Consider the following 21,837-nt stretch of genomic DNA (forward strand, 5'->3'; position numbering starts at 1 on the left):
TAAAGAGCTTCTGCACAGCAAAAGAAACTACCATCAGAGTGAACAGGCAACCTACAGAATGGGAGAAAATTTTTGCAATCTACTCATCTGACAAAGGGCTAATTTCCAGAACCTACAAAGAACTCAAACAAATTTACAAGAAAAAAACAAACAACCCCATCAAAAAGTGGGCAAAGGATATGAACAGACATTTCTCAAAAGAAGACATTCATACAGCCAACAGACACATGAAAAAATGCTCATCATCACTGGCCATCAGAGAAATGCAAATCAAAACTACAATGAGATACCATCTCACACCAGTTAGAATGGCGATCATTAAAAAGTCAGGAAACAACAGGTGCTGGAGAGGATGTGGAGAAATAGGAACACTTTTACACTGTTGGTGGGATTGTAAACTAGTTCAACCATTATGGAAAACAGTATGGTGATTCCTCAAGGATCTAGAACTAGATGTACCATATGACCCAGCCATCCCATTACTTGGTATATACCCAAAGGATTATAAATTATGCTGCTACAAAGACACATGCACACGTATGTTTATTGCAGCACTCTTCACAATAGCAAAGACTTGGAATCAACCCAAATGTCCATCAGTGACAGATTGGATTAAGAAAATGTGGCACATATACACCATGGAATACTATGCAGCCATCAAAAAGGATGAGTTTGTGTCCTTTGTAGGGACATGGATGCAGCTGGAAACCATCATTCTTAGCAAACTATCACAAGAACAGAAAACCAAACACTGCATGTTCTCACTCATAGGTGGGAACTGAACAATGAGATCACTTGGACTCAGGAAGGGGAACATCACACACCGGGGCCTATCATGGGGAGGGGGGCGGGGGGAGGGATTGCATTGGGAGTTATACCTGATGTAAATGACGAGTTGATGGGTGCAGCACACCAACATGGCACAAGTATACATATGTAACAAACCTGCACGTTATGCACATGTACCCTACAACTTAAAGTATAATAATAATAAATAAATTAAAATAAATAAATAAATACTGAAAAAAAAAAAAAAGAAAAGACTAAGGAGCCTTGTGTTCATGAGAAGAAGCTTTAATTGCTAAACATGTAAATAAACCTATTTACTGCCATGTTATGGATGTTTCTGCATATGTAAATATTTTAACAACTTGTAGATTCATTTTATATAGGTACAATTAAGTGGATCTAGTACTTCTGAAACTTACTATATAAAGAATTTAATATGATATATTAAGTATGATACTTTCTCTTTAATTTTTTGACACATAAAAATTATACGTATTTCTGAAGCACATGTGATATTTTGATATATGCATGCAATCTGTAATGATCAAATCAGGGTATTAGGATATCCATCACCTCAAATATTTTCTTATATAAAGACTCCTTATTATAAAGTTTGAGTCTTCAGTACTAGAAAAGGCAGCAGAGGTTTAGAGCTTGGGCTCTAGGGCCACACATCTCAGGTTTTAAACCCTAGCTTCATCATTCTTGAGCTGTGGGACAGTGGACAAGCTATGCACAATCTCTGCGACTTGGTATCATCCTTCATAAAAAGAAGGCAATAATTACTCCTGTTTTACAGGATTGTTGTGGGCATTAAAGGAATTGACAAGTTAAACTTAGGGCAATACCCTGACATGCATTTGCTAGCATGGTTAAACTGTAAGCCTCTTGAAGTTAAGGGGAGTTATTTTATTTACTTCTGCCCCTTACACATGGAAAAACATCAATAAATGATTATACAACTAATGATGGAATTCATTCATTTGAGAACTAAAATAAACATGAGAATTACACAGTCATTAAAACAAAAATGATAATATTTTGTGGACTCTCACATGTGAGCTCTGTCAGGATTTCTCTTTGGTTCCCAGTTAAGAGCTCTAGAAAGAGAAAGTTCTATTTTTTCACTATAAAAGCTAGAGATTTTTCTCAGGCTAGATAAATAAGAAAGAGAATGTTTTAAAGCTACGACTTTGTATGAAAGTAATAGAACCTCAATTATAATTAGTTTATGTAACAGAAAAAAAGGAGACGTGCTTGGCTTATGCAGCTACAACACAAGGAGAGGCACTGAAGCTGGCCTTTGGGATAACTAGAATCAGGTTATCTCAAACTAGAATTTGTGTCCATCTACAAATAGCAGAGCCCAGCTGTTTCTTGCATGCTTTCTCTCTTGGTCTTGCTCCTCACCCTTTGCCTCTTGCTCTATTTCTCTCCTGCATGTTAGCTTTGTTGTTTCCCACTGCAGGAAGTTTCCGTGTACGATGGGCGACATGGTTGCCAGCAGCCCTAAGCTCACATCCCCAGATCCTCTCAAAAAGAGAGGAGAGAAATCTTACCCAACATATCCCATCATAAAACATGTCAGGGAAGGCTTTTTTTGGCCCTGCTTTGGTATTTTGCCCATCTCTGGATCAACCATCATGTCTAAGAAGGAGGATTACATAAGATATGTACTTTTCTCCCTGCTCTGGGTTTTGTTATTGTTATTTGCTTCTTCATTTGGACTGGCTAGATTATTTTAGTGAATTCCTTCCCTTCTATGCCCCAGTGTTCAAACTCTGATGTTGCTCTTCAGGGAGGAAACCTCAGGGTATGCCCACAGTCACTCTTTCCATGACCACACTCAGATGTTAAACTCCACTAATGTCTAGAGGTGGGGAAGAAGTGGTTCCCCCCAAGACAAGTGGCAGATAGCCCAGACAGGCTGTTGCAGAAATGCCAAGTGTCAAGCAATCTTCTCAATTTGTGCCTACTATATGAAATAACTTAGATTTGGGAAGTTAGAGCCTATGTTAAATTATGACATTACTAAGGCAGGTCACAGAGGCCTAATTGAAAATATTCCAAAGTAGAAATGTCTCAGCTCTCTGTGTGGGTTAGATGCAGGATTTATATGATCCGTTAACCTTTCCAAGTTTTTAAGATTAATGATTATGGTTATAGTACCCTACTCAGAAAGAAGGTAAAGCCCAGCAATATTTCCAACATCACTTACTATCCCTGATTTTGTATTAAAGCAAAAATGTTTCATATTTTATTATTAATGCAAAACAGAAATGAATGTCTTTAGTCTCTCTAATTCCAGAGTCTTCTTGGATTAGCCTGGGAAAGAATGAAGATTTTAGATTAATTTTTGTGTGAAGCATAGGAAGAACTGATGTACCAAAGGAATCCTAAGTCACAGCTAAGGCCAATTGAAACTGGATGGCTTAAACTGGAAACAGTTAAAGCCTGATGGCCTTTTCACTCTTTAAATGAACTCACCATTTAATATGGTGTAGTATTAGTTTTAAAATATACATCTAATACTTAAATGTACATCAGGACTCTTTACATGTATAACATTTAAATATATACCAGAACTGTTTCCACATAAGTGTCTAAATAATGGCCCGGTAACCGTGGATATTTATACTGTACTGCTTGGCACTGCATTGTTTTTTTTTGTTTGTTTGTTTGTTTTTTTTTTTTTGGAGATGGAGTTTTGCTCTGTTGCCCAGGCTCGAATGCAGTGGCGCGATCTCAGCTCACTGCAACCTCTGCCTCCGGGTTCAAGCAATTCCCTTGCCTCATCCTCAAGAGTAGCTGGGATTACAGGCGTCCACCACCATGCCAGGCTAATTTTTTGTATTGTTAGTAGAGACAGGGTTTTACCATGTTGTCCTGGCTGGTCTCAAGTGATCCACCTGCCTTGGCCTCCCAAAGTGCTGGGATTACAGGCATGAGCCACTGCGCCCAGCCCAGGCACTGCATATTTTAAGTGCAGTGTATAGATCCTATTTATACCAAAAACCTTATGTTTTTTATCAGATAAAAACTGATTGATTTCCTAGTTAGACTGAAAGATCTTGTTTTACTCACAATTTAGTATTTTATGTGAAACTCTTGACTTTTAATTCAAAGTCTATTAACAAAATATGAGACCTAGATGAAAAGAATTAAAAATTTCATGCTAAAGGTATTTTCCTTCTTTATGAAAATTGTCTTAGAATCTGTAGCTTCAATTAAAATTGGAGAGGTCATTTGATCCAGCATTTCCACTAGCAGTGACAAGCAAATAAAATCATAGACTTGGGAAAAAAAATCTAGCTACATGCATATTCATCACAGTATCATTTATAGTAGCAAAAAATTGAAAGGTAAATGTGCACTAATAGGAAGTTCTAAAATATGATAGAAATAAAGTATGGCATATCCATGCACTAGAATATTGTGAAAGCACTGAAATTGATGTTGAGGAAGACTATGTACTAAAAAGATATTATAAATATGTCATGAGGTTTGTTTTAAAAGATTATAAAATAGTAAAATTCCATTGCTTAAATGGGATTTTATATGTATATAAATGGAGAAAAAGTAACCATGATACACACAAAAATACGAATAAAGTGATTTGAGCTTAGGTAGTAGAAATATGGATTTTCTTTTTTGTATTTTAAATGTTTCCTAAATTTTCTATAAAAAACAAATCATACATTCATGTAAGAAAAATAAGAAATAAAAATTATTCACAGTTGAGACTTTTGGTGTTAAAAATACTTAAACATTACTAAGAGTGGGTACTATGCGGAAATAATTTGTCGTTAGCAGATTACCTATGCTCCTTTGGAGTGATTTCTCTGTGACTTTTTACACTATTTCACAATTCTGTCCTAGGCTTTATCAAAGTCCATGGACATCTGATCGAAACAAAAATTAACAGAAATCTGCAAAAGAGCTATTAGGGACATTACTCTTGTGAATAGATAGTCAGCACTCTGGGGACAGACACTGTGTTATCTTTCTCATCTTAAATTTCACTGCTGGGCTTCATGCTGCTTTGTGCCTACCAGTGCTCAATCATTGGATCAACGTTGAATGACTGTTAAACTCCTTGATGTCAGAGTCAATTGCTGACAACACCCTATAGGGTTTGCTATGAGATATATATAAATTGCAATCTGCCAAAATGGGAACCCAAAGCTGCTTCTGGGGATCAAAATTAAGGGCAACCCATCTTTGCTTTGCTAGCTGTGAATTAGCTTTAAAAGGAAAAACAAGCAAACAAAAAACCCAGAGTTGATTCCAGAACGGAATATGTGTAAAGAGTTCACATCTGTTGTATCTTAGTTGGTATTCCACAATACGATTTTAAATAGATCCTTCATTTTGATCTCATCTGCTATGAACTAATGTGACTAAACAGGTTGGATAAACTGTCACTCTCCTAGAAGAATGAAGCAGTGTAGAACAAATGTCTTGATTTTAAAGTAACATTCTTTTTGCCTAACCCATTGTCCAGTTGTATTTCAAGTGAAGACATATTTTCTAAATTAAATTTATTTTTTAATACTATAAAGAGTCCTTACCTCCAGGCATGCTTTTGTACTTGCTATCACTTCAATAATTTGAATCACCTACACAAGTTCAAGGAAAGCACTGTGAACATAACAAGTCGTTATCCAAGTCCAGGGTATTTTGTTCACCTAGTTTACTGCTGTACCATCTGCCCTTTACTTCTGGAGGACTTTCAATAAAGCAGGAGCCAAAGTAAATGCAGATACCCCACTGCTATCTATTTAACTTTCATTAAGTGAGTTGGTGCAGTGCTCAGGCGCCTTCTCAAAACCAGCCCATCATCTAAGAGTATTTACATAAGACTCTTTGCATTATATTCCAACCTCTGCAACACTAGTATTAACTACTGACATCTGCCAACTCTGACTGGTAAGTGCTTTACAGTATCAATTCATCCCAAGCAAAAAGCATTTCTGAGTGCTGCAGTGCTCTTGTTAATGCCAATAAGAAGTATCAAGGCTCATATGACACCTAGAAGAAATTAGTACCCACATTCAAAGAAAAGTCTTTGTTATTTTCCAGAGTATTATGTGGACTTTATTGAGATGACTGCATCTGACACCTGCTGTAATATAAAATGCAGCTATAATTAGCCAACTGATGCTCACTGCAGTTTAGGTCGAATCCCTTCTGTGGGAATTATGCTTTAAAATATTCAGAACTCCAAGTGGCTCTCATTACATTTAATTTTAACTTAGAATTAGGTGGTCTAGAAAAAAAAATTTAGGATTGTAATAGCCCCCTGCTGAATGCCACACAGCAACGTGAAAACCCATAGGGTTTTTTCCCCTCTAAAAAAAAAAAAAAAAAAAAAAAAAAATGAGAGCAGCAGACTACACTACAGCCTTCAATTGAAGTCTGGCTTTGCTTAATTGTACTTTTTGCACTCATCAGTCTCTCCTCTTCAGAGCAAGCTACAAAAATTGCCTGAATAGCCAAAGAAAAGTTTCCCACAGTCACTGGCCACAGAAAAACACTATTGTCCTTCCTCACAGTTTGATGGACAACATTTCTATAAATGGGTAGCCAGGCTGTCAATGGTACCCTCGCTGAAAAGGCAAAAGAAGAGAACAGATTCTGCCAATATCTGACAAAGCATGTTAACACATAATCAGGCATTCACTAGTCAGGCAGCTGCCCCTGGGACCTTCATCACACAGGTGCCTTTAAGCCATTTCCTATTCACAGATAAAGGAAACAAACAGGAGATACCTGGGAAAGGAGCAGTCCATTATGATTTGCCAAATGTCCATCTTTTGGGCTGTGTGTAAAACTAGAAAGATGAAAAAAAAAAACAAAAACCTGTAGTTTCAACTGAGAAATGATAAAACAGCCAAACACTTACAAAATCTTTATATTAAGCTGTAGAGTTTTTTCCTTTCCTTTTCTCTGGTTTTTTTTTTTTGGGGGGGGAGTTGATTTCTGTTTGTTTGTATTGCATAACAGCACTCAAGTATTAACAACAAAGGCCATCTTTTCCTTGGTGGCTTATCAAACGCATTTGCCCAGCCTTAGTGTGAAACACTAAGGCTGAAATAAATACTTACCTGGTCCAACTGAGTCACAAAAGGGTTTACTTTGTCACTTGAAGCCATTTTTCCTATACACTTACACATTCACTCTCTCTTCACTTCAAGATCTGGGATCAGTAATGCCAGAGGGGTAATGGGGTGAATGATTCTCCAGGAAAGCAGAAACTCTGGACCATTTCTTGAGGAACCACCAAAGTAAATACTTCAGAAAAATAATTAGCATTTTTTATTTTTTTATAAGTGCTCAGACTCATAACATTATTTCCACACTGTGGATTTCTATCCAATCAGAGGAAATATCAGACCTTAATACTTCATTACGCTAATGGCCCTATTACCATATATGACATTAAAATGTGCATACTGGTATATGGCTGTTCTTAGAACATTTTCAAATTAAAATTTCATGATTACTACCTTTAAGTTGTTAAGTAAGAATTTCTATTTTATTTCTTCATTTTCATTTTAGTGATTATCACACTGTCAATTCTTCTATATTTAAAGTGTGGTACACATATGAGGAAGGAACCAGGAAGGCAATTTTGTGAAGTGGTGAAGTTCTTAGGAATCTCAGATTGACTAAAATATAGTTGTTAGGATACAATTTGAAAATCGACACACTCAAAACTACAACTTTTAACCTAAAAGGCAAGTACTATAAAACTACTGGAGAAAAAGAAATCAAGATACTAGTTAATCCAAACCAGTGGCAAAAGTTGAAACGACTGCTTTTTCAACTAACTTTGTAAATAAGCAATTATTATCTTGTATAGTTTCCTCATCTGCAAAATAGGAGTGTAATGCTTAACATTCCTATTTGTTGAATACAATGCTAAACAAATGGAACAAAACCAATAAAGACTCACAAATACCTCAGAAATATAACAATGTATTCTCTGACTTAAGCTTTATTTTCTTATTTCTTTTTACATATTTAATAAAATATAAATAAAATTATGAAGTCAACTTTAGTTAATAAATAGCAAATTAGGATTTATTAAGTTTATAATCCTTATAAAGACATTAAGAAACCTTTCCTTAAATTTAATTCAATTAAATAATATTTAGAAACTGCCTATATATAATCATCATCATTACTGCCAGTATGCCTATTCTGTGCTAAGTATTTTATGAATGTTTTATTATTTAATCCTTACAACAACCATCTGAGTCAGGTACAATTATTTTCCCTATTTTACAGGTAGGAAACTGAGTTTTGGGATATAAAATGAATTAACCTTCTCTACTTTTCTACTAAGTGCCAGAGCTTGGATTTGGATTCAGGTCTGTATCCTTCTAAAGACCATACTTGTCCTATGAAACCATGGTTTATGTTTTAATAAACAGAACAAAATAAATTTGTATTTATGATTTGAAAATGCAACATGCTCTTTTATTAGGTAGCATGTGTACATTTTCTATTTTATGATGTATGTGTGTATTTTTATCATTATGACATAAGTTAAACCAACCTCTTATCTCCAGGAAAAATAATCAAAACTTTTTTGGATAGTTGAATTAGGGTTTTGTTTTTCTTAACTATTTAAAGTGAAAGAGTTTCTCTCCATGACCAAATTTACACCTGAAAATTTTCACTCAAAGACTAAACACTATCTCCCCAACCAGACTGAAGTTCTTTAAGGTTGAAAAGGAACCCTGTTTTCAACTTTCTCAAGATTCGTGACAAAACACAGCCTCTTAGGAGTCTCATCTTTACATGTACCCCATAAAACTCCTACAACTTAAAACACTTTTTTATTCTGGCTTTGGTTGAATCCAGAGTTTGTCAGTGTTGCCTACCAAAACAAATCTTTTCTAAACATCTGAACTTTTTAGCCTCATGTTTCAATTCATAGAAAACTTGATCTGAATTGATATGCCACTTCGATTCTAATCTCATCCTTGCCCAACTGAGCAAATCTCATCTCTGTTTCTTCCTTGCTCATTCCCATTTCTGGACTCTTAAGTCACTGTGTTTCTGACTAGAAATACCCTCTTTTCTTCTTTCTATCAATCTAAATCTAGTCTTTCGTGTCTACTTAATGGTGTACTTTCTCAACAAAATGTTCTTAACTGATTCCACTTAACACTAATCTTTCATGTAATTTCATCTGTCCTTATTTTTTCTTTTTCTGAGATGGAGTTTCACTCTTGTTACCCAGACTAGAGTACAGTGGCGTGATCTTGGCTCACTGCAACCTCCGCCTCACAGGTTCAGGTAATTCTCCTGCCTCAGCCTCCTGAGTAGCTGGGCTTACAGGCACCCACCACTATGCCCAGCTAATTTTTTTTTTTTTTTTTGGCTTTTTAGGAGATGGAGTTTCAACATGTTGGCCAGGCTGGTCTCAAACTCCTGACCTCAGATGATCCACCCGCCTTGGCCTCCCAAAGTGCTGGGATTACAGACGTGAGTTGTCCTTATTTTTCCATTATGTGGCCTATCACCATTCACTTGAATGATATGATGGCTAGCCTCACCCTCCTAATTGATTCATGGAGCCTAGACCTATATTTTCTACCAAATTATATCCTCCTTGTGTGTCTGGAATTGGTTCCTTCTGGTGGATTGTTGGTCTTGCTGACTTCAAGAATGAAGCTACGGACCTTCTTCCCGGTGAGTGTTACAGCTCTTGAAGATGGTGAGTCTGGAGTTTCTTCCTTCCAGTGGGTTCCTGGTCTCGCTGACTTCAGGAATAAAGCCACAGACCGCGGCGGTGTGTGTTACAGCTCATAAAGGTAGTGCAGACCCAAAGAGTGAGCGGGAGCAAGACTTATTGTGAAGAGGGAAAGAACAAAGCTTCCACAGCATGGAAGGGGACCCCAGCCAATTACTGCTGCTGGCTTGGGTGGTCAGCTTTTAGTTCCTTATTTGGTCCTGCCCACGTCCTGTTGATTGGTCCAGTTTACAGAGTGTAGATTGGTCCATTTTACAGAGTGCTGATTGGTGCGTTTTTACAGAGTGCTGATTGGTGCATTTACAATCCTTTAGCTAGACACAGAACACTGATTGGTGCGTTTACAATCCTCTAGCTAGACAGAAAAGTTCTCCAAGTCCCCACTTTACCCAGGAAGTCCAGCTGGCTTCAACTCTCACTTGGGGGCAAAAGAAAGACCATATAAATAAATGAATGAATAGTAAAACAGTTGATCCTAATGCTTCATATACTATTCTCTCATAAATCCCTGAAGAGAGTTATCATCCATTGTTATACTCCTGGAGTTCTACAACGAGAAAAGGAAGAAATTCCACACTGAAATCTGGCTTGAACTAAGAATGGGTTAGAAGAGTTGCCATCTCTAATCTTTCCTGTGGAAATTTCCCGTGGAAATCATTAGTGCACTAAACATTCTGGCTTTTTTCCTTCTAGGCACATGAGGGGATTACTCTTCTTGACCCCATTTGAAATTAACATGGCCATGTGATTTGCTTTAATCAATTAGTGTGATCAGAAGTGACAAACAGTCATTCTAGGGAGAAGATTTAATAGTCTGTGTGCTATTTGCCATTTTACTTTTTCTTTGCTGCAGTATTTGTGGAAGAATGAAGATGGAGCCCCCTCCTCAGCCAGGGTCCTTAAATGAGGAAAATGTAGAGCAGAGTTCCTGGTCAACTTACAGCCACCATGTAAAAGGAGTAAGAAACAGACTTGCCCTGTTTTAAGCCACCAACATTCATTACTGCAGCACAGCCTCTCCAATGCTGACTAATAACTTCTTAATGTCCAGGTGGGACACAGTATGCCAAAATGGGAGAAGACTGAAAAACAAAATGATTGGCTAAATTAAAGCATCTTCAAATATGATCCAGAAGTATATTAGATTAGGCATTTCATTTCTGAAACTGGTAGGTAAAGAATTAAGCTCTATAGATCCTTTCATCTTCTGAGTTGTTCACAATTACATTTCTTTCTCCCCTTTGGTATGCATCGCCCCTTCACACTTGGCACATTAATTTGAAATTTTAAAATTTTATAAACTCCACAGACTCCACTAAAATCTTAAACCACCAGAAAATTTAGTGGTAGATTTCTGTAACTTTTGTATGTAATATTTCTGATTGAATATTAAAATATCATTTGTGTCCTCATAGATGCAGCTGTAAAATTATATGCCTATTTTTGACTTTATTTTGCTATTGGTATGTCCATTTAGTCAAGATAAGAAATCGCTGGTCTGGCTCTGCTGATCTATTTAAGAGTTGTTTTTACCTATTTATAGCATAAATAAATAAATGTTTTCATGTGTTTCAAAAAAGGAACACATATCTAAAGTTTCAAATATGAAATATGAGAACCTACTGAGTATACTGATTTTTTTACTTTTATTCTCTTTTATATATCAATATGCTGACAGATATATTCCTCTATGACTACATCCTTCACCACACATAAGTACTGTATAGTTACGAATAATGAAATGATTAAAAAGCATAATGAAAGAATGGCACAACTGTTTTTTTTTTAATTTCTCACTCTTGAGGACTCATTGCAATATTTCCTACTCCATATTAAACTTGAGAGCTTCTAAGAAGTATTCTTAGAATTCTGATCTTTTGGAAAGAATAATGATTCAATTAGGGTTTTTTTAATCATGATGATTACTTTATGATAATGATCTTACACGGCTAAGACGTTGCACTTACATTGCACTTAGATGCAGCATTTCATTTTAGCAAATTCCAAGAACCATTCACAACTTTATTATTGTACCTGATTTTTACAAGTTCTTTATCCAAGAACCTCTTCATTCTTAGTCAAAATGGGGAAGCCATTTGAGAGGTACAGTGATACCAGCACCAACTGAAAAACATAACAAAATGAGGAACATCAGAACCATTTGAAAGCAAACCAGAAATCCTCATTTGTAGTCTTAAGTAATATGTCTTGGAAGTGGTTCAGAAATCAGTCTTTCAGAGGTCCTTTGAAATTGTCTTGAAGTTTTATTGGATAAATTGAGTCTTTTGTAACACATATTATATTAGACATTAGTTTCCTCCCACAATAGAAGGAAGGAACTAAGATGATATCACTATCACCATTTCTAACAATGTCTGGCTAGCTAAGACTGAAACCAGACAAATTTCTGAAAACTTCATTTGAGTGATAAGACATGAATACAAATGGCATTTAAAATTGTTTGTTGGAGTTATTATACAAAAATATGTATATTGTAAAACTTTAATCATTTTTTTCTTTTGCTATTCTCATTGAAGGTATTCAGTTTATCAATGCTCATTCAACCAATATTTATTGAACCCTGATTATGTTAGGGAAATGAAATCTATGACATTGCATGGAAATAGAAAACAGATGCTATGGTTTGAATGTCCCCTCCAAAACTCATTAAATTTTAATTGCCATTGTGACAGTATTAAGCCATGGGACCTTTAAGTAGTGATGATGTGTTATCTCAGGAGTGGGTTAGTTTTCACAGGAGTGTGTTAGTTATCTCAGGAGTGGGTTAGTTATCACAGGAGTGGGTTAGTTATCTCAGGAGTGGGTTAGTTATCACAGGAGTGGGTGGAGTGGGTTAGTTATCATAGGAGTGGGTTAGTTATCACAGGAGTGGATTCCTTATATTAATAAAACAGATGAGTTTGGCCCCCTTCCTGCTTGCTTTTGCTCTCACACTCTGTGCCCTTCTACATTCCACTATGAGATGACACGGCAACCCCTCACCAGATGCTGAGAAGATGCCAGTGCCAGCCTCCAGAACCATAAGCCAGATAAAATTTTCTTTATAAAGTACCCAGTCTGTAGTATTCTGTTATAGCAACACAAAACAACTAGGACAGCAGGTAATGATATATGTCATAAGAATAGCACAGACAATGCTAGCTCTCTCAAGGAAGCTTCCAGTTATGAGGGGGCCAGAGAAAGCCTGGTGGAAAGGGTGAGTCTCAAGCTGAGTCTTAGAAAAAATAGGTGAGATTTTACCTATTTTAAATATGAGTAATAAAACAGAAGTAAAAATGCAGGGAGACAACATGGATGGCAAGGAAATGAGTATACTGTAGAAACTGCAAACGACTTATGCAAAATAGAACTATGAAAATAGGATGTTTCCAGTCAACAAGGCATGGTAGAGGTTTAGTTGTTGAAGCTGGTGGTGTATAGTGTGTGAGCATATGAGTATATGTGTTCAGGTATAGTGAAGATGTCCTCCTTTGGGAGAGACAAATCAAGTTCACAGAGGAAGCATGAAGGGATGGTATGAGTTTAGTCTTGGAAATAAAAAACACTTCTTCCTTTGACAGCAACAATCCTACTTTACCATGAAAGAGCATCTGAGGAGGTCACAACACCTATTGCGTGCTTCCTTACTTTCCTTCTCCTCTAGCTAAAGCATCTCAGCCACTAGATCTATTTTTTCATTCATAGGTACCTTCATTTTAATATTTATTGGACACCTACTATGTACCAGGAACTGTTCTGGATATGATGGGTATGAAGACAGTCAGCTACATCACTATTGGCATACCATTGCCTAGGATATGGTTGATACTCAATAAACATTTGCTGCTTTAAGGTAGAGATAACAGAAATGAGAAAGAACACACCAGTTACCTGTGAATTTCTCAGTAAAGTAGGATGGTTATTATCTGGTGAGAATGGAAAGGGTAAGTAGTGAATTAGACGTGTGAGCAATGAGAGACTTGAAGCATCGGCTAAGGGAAGTGTGCTGGGGAATAAACAGGAGATCAATATCAAGATAACCTAGCAGCAATGAGAACCCAGTTGGAATAGGAGAGATTGATTTTTGTAGTAGGCCAAGGTACATATGGTGGTATGACTTTCTCCAAGAATACTGTTTTAACAAAATTCTCTATTGTACGGGAAAAAGATCAGGGGAAACACATAGGTAGGGTGGTGGTGGAAGGTGAGAACTGGCCTGGAGAGAAGATAGGGATTTAATAAAAGGAAAGTGGAGTTTTACATTTTGCTAAAGGCAAGCCCTCTCTCCCTCAAATAACTTGATGCTACATATTTCCCTCATATTATTAACCCATAAAAAAATGGATTACTGTCTTCTAAACTGTTCTATTCTAAATTGCATTTCAACATGACTTCTGAAATAGCAGAGTAACATTACTAAACCTACTGCAGAATTCTTTATTTTTATCAGGATGTAGACAGAAGTGTCTTTTCGTGACAAACTCCTACCCTGAACTTTTGTAAAAGTATATAAATGTTAAATGCAAGATATTATAAAAATTAGTATTAAATAAATAATATTTACTTCTTCCATTATGAGATTTTGGAAATTCCATACAACAAACCCTATAAATTCCCTTTTTGAATAAATGAGACCATTTTAGAGGACATTAAATCTATAAAAATTAAAGAACAGCCTCCACTGATTTAGCTACTATGATTTTTATTTATGCTGTTCATTATCTACCTAGAATTTACATATTCCATGTGTCTGCATATTTGAAATGACTGTAAGAACATATGGCAATATGGTATTAGCTTATTCAAAAATGGTATGATTGAATCTAGCACAATTTTAAAACTCTTTGTGGCAGAGTTAGTATCTTTTATTTTATTTTACTTTATTTATTTATTTTTTTTGAGACGGAGTCTCGCTTGTCGCCCAGGCTAGAGTGCAGTGGCCGGATCTCAGCTCACTGCAAGCTCCGCCTCCCGGGTCTACGCCATTCTCCTGCCTCAGCCTCCCGAGTAGCTGGGACTACAGGCGCCTGCCACCTCGCCCGGCTAGTTTTTTGTATTTTTTTAGTAGAGACAGGGTTTCACCGTGTTAGCCAGGCTGGTCTCGATCTCCTGACCTTGTGATCCGCCCGTCTTGGCCTCCCAAAGTGCTGGGATTACAGGCTTGAGCCACCGCGCCCGGCTGTATCTTTTATTTTAACCAATCTTCTGACACCTGGATTTTCCTCAGTTTAAATAGATTCCTAGTTTTAAATGAAAAGAAGCTGACTGACAGTGTTCTCAATTCCCCTCTCTTAGAAAACTAGGTGGATGGGTCAGTGTAAGTTGCTGTGAAGTTCTCAGGAAAATACCACTCAAGAGGATAAGAACTCAGAAGCTCTTCAAGCACATGGAGTATCTTTTCCTTTAAAATTCCCAGGACAGGGCCAGACTCACACCAGACACTTGAATATTTGTGTGACTAGACTCTGCACAACCCAAGAGTAGGGCTGTATCTGACTTGTTCACAGTTGAGTCTCCATTGCCTACCAAAGCATCAGACATATAATTAATGTTGAGGAGAAAGAAAGCCTAAAGGCCCAAGACAGTTAGCTTCAGTTCTAAGTAACAACATTCTCTTAGACAGTATACTGAAAGGGCCAGGCACTGAACAAAACATCTGCACTTTAACAACTGTCTTAATAATAGCACATGTTATTAAACACCAAAGAACTTTTGGAACTACTCACATTAAAAAAATTTAGAAAATTGCATTCAAATTATAGGTAATTTACATATGAAATTGCTTGCAGTTAATGTGTTGCTTAATAGGCACGCATTTGTTCGTATAAATTTTAGTATTTTCTTTGCCCATGATTTAACTAACTTACCTTTTCAAGAAAGTTGCTGTAAAACTATACTTTAATCTCAATAGTTTTTCCTTTTTTCTTTGTGAAGGAGATGATGCTGCTGTTTCGGTGTAAGGATAGGAGGTAAAGCCAGGTGAAAGGGTTTAAAAACAATAACAAAGGAGATAATACAGTTTATTTTCTTCAGGGAGGTTTTCCAAGCGTTTTGGAAACCCATTCGTATTAACAAAAATAAATGAGATGAAATTGACTGAAAAGAGAGCTCTCATTACAAAAGCTCAAAATATAAATTGTATTACCCTTCAGTTATTGATAACAAGAATTTACCTATTTCAGTTTATCTTTATCTTTCACCCACCAGACCCCTGATTGTCTCTCATTCCTGCAAGAGGTACACAAAAAGACACGTCCTGATCTTGAGGGTTGTTGTAGAATCTATACTTAGAGACTACTAAAAATGAAAGAGGAAAACAATTAGCAGAAGGAGCATGACTTATTGAGTACCCTTTTTCTTTCTTTCTAAAATAATAGATGGCTGAAAAAAGAAGAGTAAGAATGGGAATATAAATGAGGATCTGGCCAGGCACAGTGGCTCACACCTGTAATCCCAGCACTTAGAGAGACTGAGGCGAGCAGATCACTTGAGCTTAGGAGTTCAAGACCAGCCTTGCCAACATGGTGAAACCCCTTCTCTACTAAAATTATAAAAATTAGCCAGGCGTGGGGTCATGTACCTGTAAACCCAGCTACTCAGAAGGCTGAGGCTCCAGAAATGCTTGAAGCTGGGAGGTGGAAACTGTAGTGAGTGGAGATCATGCTACTGCACTCCAGCCTGGGCAACACAGCAAGACTCTATCTTGAAAAATAAAAATTAAAAACAGCTGGGCATGGTGGCTCACGCCTGCAATCCCAGCTCTTTGGGAGGTTGAGGCGGGTGGATCACTTGAGGTCAGGAGTTCGAGACCAGCCTGGCCAACATGGTGAAACCCCATCTCTACTAAAAATACAAAAATTAGTTGGGCGTGGTGGCGGGTACCTATAATCCCAGCTACTTGGGAGGCTGAGGCAGGAGAATCGCTTGAACCTGGGAGGCAGAGGTTGCAGTGAGCTGATATTATGCCACTGCACTCCAGCCTGGGCAACAGGGCAAGACTCTTTCTCAAATAAATAAATAAATAAATAAATAAATAAATGTGGATCAAAGAAAGGAAAATAATCAAATGTCTTGAAAAAAGTGATAAAATAGTAGGCTTATTATATGTGCCAATCACTATGCTGAGAAGTTTTTTATGTTATCTAATTTTCATATTCACAATGCTATGAAGTAAGTAAAATTATTCCCACACAAACCAGGGAAGAAACTGACCAGCAAATGCATTACAGGGTACAGAAGTCTGGGTTGGGAAGGGGAAAAGATGGCTGGGCAAAAGTGAAATAAATGGATATATAAAATTTTTATTAAACATAAACAATTGAGACAAGGGGAGCCCTAAAAAGATAAACAATCAGAAATAAATGTCTTTAAAAACTGAATAAAATATAGAAAGCCATGAAAATTGTTTGTCCTTACTCAATACCTGTCTATTATACAAGTTTTTTTTTTTTTTTTTTTCCTGTAACACTGGGCTAGTCACCATGGAAAAAGAACAACTGAAACAAACGACATGATCCCTGATCTTATAAGCCTACAATCTTTTAGAGAAATAATAACAATTATTTATTCATTTAATTGCCTGCCATTATACACACATCTCATTGAATCCTTAAAATATCCCTGTGAGGCAGGTCTTATTGCTCCAACCCAAATAATGGGGAAACTGCCCCTTAAAGAGGCTAGGTAAACTTCCTAAAGTCACATGGGAAGTTAATGCAGGATCCAGGACTCTAATTCTAAAGTCCTTAAACACCACTGTCTTTTAGAAGACTTTCAAATGTGAAGTATTTAGAAAGGAAACAAGTCAAACATAAAGTAGAGCATGAAATGCATTATATTCATTTATATTCTGTCTTATTCTATATAATTGCTGTATAATCTATATGATTGCTATATTATAGATATAGCAATCTGACATGACAAAACAGACAATATAAATAATAAGGTATCTGGTACATTGCAAAGGACTGTAAGAATTAGTTTCTTGTTATATATGGACCTTGAGATAACCTTTAAAAGGACCGCAAGTCTTGGACTGGCAAAAAGTAGAGCATTCAAGACTTCAGGGCACAGCAGAAAGCAAGCCCCAAAGACAGTAAAAATGAAAGAAAGAGAGGGAGAGAGAGTGACATAGAGAGACAGAAAGAGAGAGAGAAGCTGGAAACTATCATTCTCAGCAAACTATGGCAAGAACAGAAAACCAAACACCGCATGTTCTTACTCACAGGTGGGAATTGAACAATGAGAAAACACTTGGACACAGGAAGGAGAACATCACACACCAGGGTCTGTTGTGGGGTGGGGGGAGGGAGGAGGGATAGCATTAGGAGATATACCTAACGTAAAAAAAAAGTTAATGGGTGCAGCACACCAACATGGCACATGTATACATATGTAACAAACATGCATGTTGCGCCCATGTACCCTAGAACATAAAGTATATAAATAAATACATAAATAAATAAATAAAATGAAATCTGAGTATAAAAATAAATAAATAAATAAAATTTGGTATCTTATTGCTAAAAAAAAAAGAGAGAGAGAGAAAGCAAGCAGGCAGGCACAAGTAGTTCAGTCAAGCTACACTTGCAAATATATTTTGAGATAATGAGTGTATAGGAGGGTGCTTGAAGATCGGGTTGGAATGGCACCAGCAGTTATTTCAAAAATGCCACAGGCTATGCTTGTCTGGGCTAAGCTGAGAAAGTAAATGTATGACATCCATGGTTTATTAATGGCATTACCAGTAGATAGAAGCTAATGTATTTTACTAGCAAAAGATGGACTGAGACAAAAAAAAAATCATAGAATGGTTAAGCCAGTGAACTTGAAAATAAGTATTTTTAAAAATTGAATGTCATATCCACATAAGATTTTCTCAAATTCTTCTTTTAAAACATGAATTTATTTTTATACTATAAAAAGGATGTGCATAAGAATGTGAAAATTAAAATGTACATACTTAAGTAATCTGCAGATTCAAATATGCAAAGGTAAATCAAAGATAACCTACACATTTAGAGGAAAATCAATCTACCCTCTTAATTGAACTGCTAGTCAGTCCCTTGGTGCCAGTGCTCTGCCCTCACTGATATGCACCATTAGGAGTTGCAGGAATGAGAGACAATCAGGGGTCTGGTGGGTGAAAGATAAAGCATGTTGACTTTCGAGGCTATATTTAGGAGAAAAAAAAGGACATGAAAATGTACCTAGTAGGAGGAAAGATACCCATTATGTACTGTGTTGTTTTATAGTAAGATTTGTGGCAAATGGAGACTGTATTAAGGTGACATTTACCTGTAGCAGAAAGTTACTGGCTAGGAAAAATCAATAGGAAGAGAACTACCAGGTCTGAAACTGAGCCTGTTCCTGAATGTAGGTAAAGGGGGTAATTTCTATAGTAACAACTAGACAGGGGTAAAGTACCACATTGGCAACAGACAGTTCTCATATCAAAGCATTCATGGGCACTCAAATGCCTTCTGTATATTCTCTGTCATATCTAAATCCTTGGGCAATGGCTTCAGGAGAGAAAGTGGCAGGGCAGAGAAAATATCACTTTACTACCTGAAAGCAGGACCTATCCTCCACATGGTCATTTACATGTGTTAGATCATGCACAGACAGGGTTAGGGCTGAATAAACTAGGCACATGGTTAGTGCTTAATAAATGTTACTTTATTGCTATTATTCCCCAGGATTACCACAGTGATTTCGACCTATGCATTTGAAGGACCTGTCAGGTGACTTTTGTTCATCACTAGGACTAGCATGATCACAGAAACAAGTTGTAGCTCCAAGATTTAAGGGGGTGACTTTGCCCTATGTTCTTTTGCTGATATAGCAAGCCTACCCTCACCCCAGCCTTACCACTGTCACACTAACCACAACCCATAATGAGCACACTCCCTTTACATATGCTCTACCATTCTTAATATTCCAGGCAAGATTTTCTCAGGATGGCCTTTACCTTGAAGGCTGAACATCATTCAACACATTCTACCTAGTGAACTCTGTGATTAATTCATTATCAGTTTCTGCTGCTATTTTGCTTGATTCCACGTATGTTTTGCTCTGAAAATACATACCATGCTTAACCTGTACAACTCCTTTCTTTATTTACCTAGAAAGATTACTGATCCCATAAAGCAACCCTCATCAGATATGACTTCAATTGCTACTCCCTGCCACATGAACTTGTGATTGCTGGTCTAATTACCAACATATTTTACTCTTCTAACAGAAAATTCTTTCCCCAACCTGAATTATGATTAGTCACATATATCTTAAGTTCTCCAAAAAGGAAATAAAAAGTCATAGCTTTTACTGGTGATTTTTGTGCAAAGCTTTTAATGTTGTATGCTGAAAAACACCATAATTTAAAAGTAACAATTGGATAAAGAAAATGTGGCACATATACACCATAAAATACTATGCAGCCATAAAAAAGAATGAGATCATGTCCTTTGCAGGGACATGAATGAATGGATGAAGCTGGAAGCCATCATTCTCAACAATGTAACACAGGAACAGAAAATCAAACACAGCATGTTCTCACTCATAAGTGGGAGTTGAACAATGAGAACACATGGACACGGGGAGAGAAAGAACACAGGGTGGAGAGCAAGGTGGAGAGCATTAGGACAAATACCTAATGCATGCAGGGCTTAAAACCTAGATGATGGGTTGATAGGTGCAGTAAGCCACCATGACACATGTATACCTATGTAACAAACCTGCACATTCTGCACATGTATCCCGAAACGTAAAATAAAATAAAAAATAAAAATATATAAAAAATAAATAAAATTTTAAAAGTAATGGTAACTAACATTGAGTGCTTACTAAGTGCTATGATTTCTAAGCACATCACATGTATTAAAAAAAAAATTGGCTGGGCACAGTCGCTCACACCTGTAATCCCAGCACTTTGGGAGGCCGAGGCAGGCATTTCACTAGGTCAGGAGATCGAGACCATCCTGGCTAACAGTGAAATTCCGTCTCCACTAAAAATACAAAAAATCAGCCAGGCGTGGTGGCGGGTGCCTGTAGTCCCAGCTACTCAGGAGGCTGAGGCAGGGGAATGGTGCGAACCAGGGGGGTGAAGCTTGCAGTGAGCCAAGATTGCCCCACTGCACTCCAGCCTGGGTGACAGAGCAAGACTCCGCCTCAAAAAAAAAAAAAAAAAAAAAAAAAGAAAGAAAGAAAGAAAACAAATTTACTCCTTACACAACCATATAAGGTCGGACTATAGTTATTCCCATTTTACAGGTAAGGAAACAGGCACAGAGAGGTTATCTAACTCAGCAGTCCCCAACCTTTTTGGCACCAGGGACCAATTTTATGGAAGACAGGTTTTCCATGGGATTGTCAGGCGATGAGGGAAGTAGGGGACGGTTTCAGGATGAAACTGTTCCACCTTGGATCATCGAGCATTAGATTCTCATAAGGAGGGCGCAACCTAGATCCCTCACATGCATGGTTCACAACAGGATTCACACTCCTATGAGTAGTGAATGCTGCTGATCTGACAGGAGGTGAAGCTCTGGGGGCAATGCTCACTCACCCACTGCTCACCTCCTGCTGTGTGGCCTGGTTCCTAACAGACCAGTACTGGTTCACAACCCAGGGGTTGGGGAGCCCTGATCTAACTTACTTAAAACCGTACTGCTATTAAGTGTTAGAATTAGCAAAAGAAGAGACAGGAAAAATAAATACAACAGATAAACCAAAGGTAGATACTTACATATAGAAGAATGATACTAAGATGCTAAGTTTTAAAAAAATGGTTAGTGTATTAGTTTCCTAGGTCTGTTGTAACAAGTTATCACAAACTGGTAGCTTAAAACAACATACATTTATTATCTCACAGTTCTGGAGGAAAGAAGTGCAAAGTCAAGTTGTCAGCAGGGTTGGTTCCTTCTGGAGATTATGAAACAGAAACCATTCCCTGCCTTTTTTCTAAGCCATTGTCAATCCTTGGCATTCTTTGGTTTGTTACTACATATCTTCAATCTCTGCTCCCACGTTCAGAGGACCTTCTCTCTCACTGTCTCCTTCTTTTCTGTTCCTTATAAAAATACTTATCATTGGATTTAAGACTTGTCCTAATCTAGAATGATCTCATCTTGAGATCTTTACCTCAATTAGATCTACAAACACCCTTATTTGAAAAATCTTAATTTTAATGCAATGTGCAATCTCTGTTTAGATCATTTACATTTAATATAACTACTGATATGGCTGGATTAAAATCTACTTCCTTTTCTATTTGTCCCATC

The 21,837-nt window shown here is 37.1% G+C and overlaps 1 protein-coding gene across 24 annotated transcripts in view; it reads right to left on the bottom strand.

Annotated features, from left to right (window-relative positions):
- The window catches only part of LOC105477994 (uncharacterized), a 164,336-nt gene that overhangs the window by 137,183 nt on the left and 5,316 nt on the right, over positions 1 to 21,837 (bottom strand). For 13 of the 24 annotated variants that reach the window (XR_011625940.1, XR_011625939.1, XR_011625941.1 and 10 more), the window contains exons 2-4: positions 11,591 to 11,680; positions 6,562 to 6,622; positions 5,361 to 5,408 (exon numbers count right to left, since the gene is read on the bottom strand). Coding sequence is in view for 10 of the 24 variants with exons in the window: in XM_011734936.2 (XP_011733238.1) it covers positions 5,361 to 5,408; positions 6,562 to 6,622; positions 11,591 to 11,628 (147 nt within the window). In the remaining 14 variants the exon portion in view is untranslated. Of the gene's footprint in view, positions 1 to 3,045; positions 3,115 to 5,360; positions 5,409 to 6,561; positions 6,623 to 11,523; positions 11,681 to 21,837 lie in introns of those variants that run through there. The other 11 variants (XR_011625946.1, XR_011625943.1, XR_985071.3 and 8 more) reach the window with 5 other exon arrangements.

The sequence above is a fragment of the Macaca nemestrina genome, chromosome 7 (genome assembly GCF_043159975.1).
Source record: "Macaca nemestrina isolate mMacNem1 chromosome 7, mMacNem.hap1, whole genome shotgun sequence".
Classification (NCBI taxonomy): domain Eukaryota; kingdom Metazoa; phylum Chordata; class Mammalia; order Primates; family Cercopithecidae; genus Macaca; species Macaca nemestrina.